Source organism: Thermobia domestica, chromosome 15 (assembly GCF_964235325.1).
Source record: "Thermobia domestica chromosome 15, izTheDome1.hap1.1, whole genome shotgun sequence".
Lineage (NCBI taxonomy): Eukaryota > Metazoa > Arthropoda > Insecta > Zygentoma > Lepismatidae > Thermobia > Thermobia domestica.
Window position 1 is genome coordinate 12,246,325 of NC_137468.1, and position 6,000 is coordinate 12,252,324.

Sequence of the window (6,000 nt, forward strand, 5' to 3'; positions counted from 1 at the left end):
CCTTCCTACGAAGGATGTGTCCTCTTCTCTCCTATTCGTTTTAAAATATCTTCGTTTGTTGCTCTCCCTGTCCATTTTATCTTCTCCATTTTCCTCCACCACCACATTTCGAAGCTCTGTAAATATTTCTTCTCTAACATGTGTAATGTCCAAGTCCCTGAACCATAAAGTCCAATACTCCATATATAGCACTTGACCAACTTCTTCTTAAGTCCAATATTGAGCCTGCTAGTTAAGAGTGATCTTTTCTTGTTGAATGCTTCTTTGGCTATGGCTCAGGATCCTTACGAGAGTTTTTAGAATCCTTTCTTAATTGACACGAAGGATTCTAAAATGTTAAAAAAAAAAAAAAAAAACTCTTAGAGGTATACTTTTTTAGAATCCTTTCTTAACTATCACTGACGAGCTAAGAACTTACAAACCTTGTAAGTTTCATATGATTGCGTCATAGAATTCTGAAAATGAATGATTAATCACTCAGTCAGTGGTATTTCGCATTTATACATATGAATAGACTAGTGATAAGTACTCTTCCAGATAATCGTAATTTTGTGATGATACAGCCCCACACACACACACACAAAATAAATAAATAAATAATTAAATAAATAAAATAAATAAATAAAAATTCTGTGCATCGTACCCCAGGGTATGGATTCGATGTATTTTGTTACACAGAATCCAAATATCGAAACCCCAGGACGATTGACCGTGTTTTGTGTGGACGAAAAATTTGAGCGATTTTGGATAGGGAGGATACACATTTTTCGCCTATAAAACAAAATTGACACGGCCAGTTCTTCTAGGTTTCGAAATTTGGATTCTGTGGAACAAAATACATCGCATTCGTACTTTAGGGTCCGCTGCACAGAGCTTTTATTATTTATTTATTTATTTATTTATTATTTATTTTTTGTGTTTGGTTGTGTAATGTATTAGATTCAGAAGTTGCTGTGCATACAAATATTTGAACTCTCCTTCATATAACTAATTAGGAATTTACATCATATTTGGCGTGTTTAGCTATACATCCAGAACTACTTGCTTGTTGCGAGGCTTTTTGGAGGAGGGAAGAAGATGGGGTTACAGACTAAAATCCATCATTTAAAACCAAGTGTAAGGTTCCTTCCCTCCCTCCGTTCCCTTCTGCTATACCTTATATCACACCCCTTAGAATACATTTCTTCGCAAATTCTTCTTAGTTATTACTTTATACATCTCCACAATTTATCCAAACTTAATCATTGCTGTTACATTTTATCCAATTAATCCTAATCATTGTTTCTCTATATCCACACATTTCAAAGATTTCTTATGATTTGCGTAACTTTCTTCACGATATCTATATATTCTGTCCTTAAAACAGCTGTTTGCTAAGAAAGATGGGTGTATCGTACGCCGTTAGAATAACTAATCGTAATCTCCCGCCAGTTTGAGATATGCTAATCGTAATACTTCAGTGTTTCAATTTCGGTTTATTTATTTAAGATTCTTGCCTTGTCTTCCACTGGGTCTAATGCAGTAACAAGTAAAAAGAAAGAAAAGTAATGATACAGATGTATGACAAGAATATGAAAAGAGAACTTTTAAAAAATATATTTGAAATAGAAACAAACGAGAAAATTAATATCAATATAAGTGACCAGATAGAATAAATACATGAATATTTATTTATTTATTTGTTTAAGTGTACTGGTAAGTCTGAAACAAAAAGTAATATTTAAGTTGAATTTTAAACCGTTTCACCAATGTCCTCACCATTTGTCAGGTGACGGTCGTTTCTACCTGCTAATCAAATCTCTTCTACAACCTGAAACATAATACGTTCTTAACAGCCTTCAGTACTCGTGAAAATCCTGGCCGAGAGTGTCATAAACGAATCTCTAAAGGAAGAAACCTTATTATTCGGCTAGGAAGAGAACGATTTAAGTGCATTCGCACATTCCTGTTAAAGGAAATTAAAAGAGAACACCAAATTGTCGGTGACTCATCTCCAACATTTGTAATTGTGTTTCCTATCTGAGGTTATGGCCGTGTGAAGTAGTAAGCATTGTAGTATTAGAACTATACTTACCCAAAATCATCCAAATTATAATTTAGCTATGAACGTATGCATCCTCTTAAATCTACTATTATCTCAGGACTTGATTTCATAAATACATATCACCCGACTATGGCGAAGCTAAAAGGATGGTAATTTTTGTCATGTGGGAGGGAATGTTGAAAAGCCTTGAGAGATGCAAACCATATAATGCCTTGAAAGTGCATATTCTTTTATGTACAACACCAAAAATTCATATGCTTGTAGCATAGTCGCTCATGCTCTCGCCTTTGGTGCGAGGGATCCCGGGTTTGGTTCCCGATCGAGACACTCGGTCAAAAAGTGTGTAAAAGCTTTTTCTTAGGCCAACCATCCTGCGTAAGGATTTCTTGGGTTTTCCTCAATCTCACCAGGTAAATGCTGATATGGTACCTAACATAATGATCCCATGCCGTTTCCTTTCCGATTCCTTTCTTTCTTCCAGATTCCCCGGGTATTGGATCGCTGAGAGACAACATTCCGTATACACGACGGGCTAACATGGCCATAGATGCTGAAAGCCCAGAAATCTAAATCCTAATCCTAATCCTAGTAACAGGCTAACATGGCCATAGATGCCGAAAGCCCAGAAACCTAATTGCTAATCCTAATTCGAGTGACAGGCTAACATGGCCATAGATGCCGAAAGCCCAGAAATCTAATTCCTATTTCTAATCCTATCCAAAATTCATAGTCTTACTCGAAGTATGTGTTCTCAGTGACCCATTTGGTCGAGTAAGTAACACGCTTTGTCACGGCTTCCACTACAGGTAGGGGTACTTACCTTCAATATAAACTCAGATATGATTAGGATCCCACTTTAAAGTAGGGCTCGTTTCATGTAGCCTCGGCGTTGAAAGGAGATGTTGAACTCCAGTTAACCAATTATTCTTGCTAAAATATAAGAAAATGTTTAACATATTTTGTACATTCTCTGATAATGCATTGGTGTCCTAATTCACTATAATCGAAACGTGGGCAAACTTTCGGAGAAATTGGTACCAGATGGTCTATTAACAAACCAAAAGTGGAAAAGAGGGGGGGGGGGGTATCCAGCCAATCATTTCCATTTTGAATCTGATATCGAACAATTTCTGTCACGACATTACCCATGAATGAAGCTTTATGTCACTATGAACCGGAGACAAAATAATAGTTTGTGTTCAGAAATTCAAATATCTGTTGGCACGGTCTTTTCATTGTTTTCAGGGATAAGTAGGGTACCTTACCCGTAAATAACCCAGAAATATTAAATTCAGTATATTACGTATCATTACACACCCATCTGAACGAAATTTTGAAGTAGTAACGCAGCGAAAAGCACACAAACAAGGTCTGTTTCTCCAAGACATATCCCTGTCCATCGAGCAGTGCAAACAGCTTAAATTGTTTGAATTAGAATTTCATTGTCTTGGTCATCTCCCTTACTCCGTTGATATACTTCTATCTCAAAAAGTACTAAAAAACGTCATTTGTATTAGATCAGGAGGTGATTATTATAGAAGAACAGAATTGAAAATTAAAAAAAAAAAAAAATTAGAAAGCAGAACACTTTACAAGGAAGTGTGTTGAATAATATGCAATTTCATAATTCCTATTGTGTTTTTCCATGAACTTATCAGTATAGCCTCGTGTGGAAGTTTGTAAATTTGTTTATCAATTAAGCTACATTGTTTGTCAACATGAAATTAAAGAATACATCTTTTCCTATTGTTGTATATAAATTGAAGTGTTATATATTCTTATATTTTTAGGTTTTTAACTTACGACCCTGCTCAGCGGGTAACTGCAGAGGAAGCACTACGCCACGATTATTTTAAGGAGGCGCCGCTTCCCATTGACCCAGCGATGTTTCCCACGTGGCCAGCTAAGAGTGAACTTGGGCACCGAAAGGTTGCAGCTAGTCCTAAGCCACCGTCTGGGGGACGAGAATATAAACAATTGGCAAGTATTACCTGTATTCAGAATACTTGCAGCGATCACGTAGTACAGGTTGCGTTTTTAACTATATCTTCCATGTTGTATTGGCTCGAAATACTTTGTACTAGGTGTCATTTAATTTCGATGAAAAAGAGGAAAACAAAATTATATATTATTATTCTGTTATTAATATAGTTGATCATAGTTACATTTGTTAATAGGTTCGTTATTAAATGCTAAAACTCTATTGAGTATTGTACAAAAATGTAAAATAGCAAGAATTTTAGAAGTGATAAAAAAATGGATCAAAAGATTGCGATCTTGGCCAATAACTAGTTTTTGGATCAGGGACCACAAAATTTTTGAACAGCCTCTAAATCGAGTTTTCGTATTGTTTTACGGAATAAGCACATCATAGTGAGTTAAGTGATAGTTTGGGTTTGGTTACACTATATATAGTTCTCCAGATATAAAACCTACAAGAAATATTTTTGATTCAAATATGTTGGATCTTTTGAGACATTTTTAGATCAGGGACCAGAAAATTTTGTAACGTATAGGAACCACTATATAAAATGTTACGATTATAGCTTATTATTATTATTATTATTTTACACGTTACATTCCAGCCCACAGTTCGTGTAAATTTTTAAATTATGTCAACATGATTGAATGATATAAAATCAGACACACCACATAGAATCACTATTACCTTTTATTCTCAAAACTCCATTAATTATACTTTTTTTCGGTTGTCATAGCAACGTTTTACACAAACAACTACCTGCTGTTTTGGTAACTAAGAGTACCAATTATACATATAAAATTAACATATATTTTCAGCTACTAAGATTAAATCTTTTTTTTAATATATTTTTTAGAATCAGCAACATCTAAATTCTTTTCTTCTTCTTCTACAAACAGATTGTGTACTTATAAGCACCGTTGCCCAAAACCAAGATATAAAAATAGAAGAAATTTATAAAATAGATATACAATATCGTTGTAATTTTTGAACGGTCTCTAAATCGAATTTTCGTATTTTTTACGGAATAAGCACATCGTACTGAGTTAACTGATAATTTGGGTTTGGCTATACTATATGTAGTTCTCCAGATATAAGGCCTACAAGAAAATTTTTGACTGAAATATATTGGATCTTTTGATCCAAAAAGACTAATTGTGGGATCTCAGCAGTCAGGATGTATGAATTGATTATAAACAATATTTTATAGTTAGAATGTTTCAAAGAAAAGTATCTAAAGAAGGTGTCAATATTATTTGCCCGTAGAAATAAAGTATTAACTTTTGGTATTTGAATACTGAAACAAAGTGCTTCTTTCTATCTTTCAGGGTGACACAGATGACGATGTGTCGGTTGGAGGATTTCATATGGGTGTTGTCGAGAAAGGCCGCTCAGCGATGGGTGCTGGCTTCAGTTTGAAGTTTTAATCGACCAATGCTACGAGAAATATTATATTTTAATCCGAAAATATGTAACGCAGTTGTAATAAATTACGTGATTTTTTGTAACGTCATGTATTTTTGTATTTACATATCCTGATAGAGATATTACAAATTGTCATGTGTTTCCATATTGCAAGAATTTTTCGTACAATTCTAACTCTATGGCCTATGAAACCCGAAGGTTCAATTGCGCGTTCACAAAAGCTCTCCACTGACTTCTATCCGTAGCCAACTGGATCTAGTTTCTACTTTGTATTCCTATTTCTGCGACAGCTATCTTAATATTGTCCTCCCATCTGCGCCTAGGTCTCCCTAATGGTTGTTTTCCGATTGGTCTTCCGGTTAAAACTTTGAAAGCGTTCCTATTTTCTTCCATCCTGGCTATATGACCTGCCCACCTAAGCCTCCTAGACTTGATGACCCTAACAATGTTCGGTAAACGGTATAAATTGTGCAGTTCTTCGTTATGAAGTGTTCGCTATTCCCCATTCCCGTTCCTCTTGGGTCCGAATATTTGTCTGAGGATCTTGTTT

The 6,000-nt window shown here is 35.0% G+C and overlaps 1 protein-coding gene across 4 annotated transcripts in view; it reads left to right on the forward strand.

The window, feature by feature from the left end:
* Pitslre (cyclin dependent kinase 11B pitslre) overlaps window positions 1–5,533 on the forward strand; it is a 172,071-nt gene extending 166,538 nt beyond the window's left edge. For all 4 annotated transcript variants that reach the window (XM_081741325.1, XM_081741329.1, XM_081741326.1 and 1 more), the window contains 2 exons: window positions 3,835–4,024; window positions 5,354–5,533. In XM_081741325.1, coding sequence (XP_081597451.1) covers window positions 3,835–4,024; window positions 5,354–5,452 — 289 coding nt within the window. In that variant the 3' untranslated portion in view covers window positions 5,453–5,533. The remainder of the gene's footprint in view (window positions 1–3,834; window positions 4,025–5,353) is intronic.
* The last annotated feature ends 467 nt before the right edge of the window (window positions 5,534–6,000 follow it).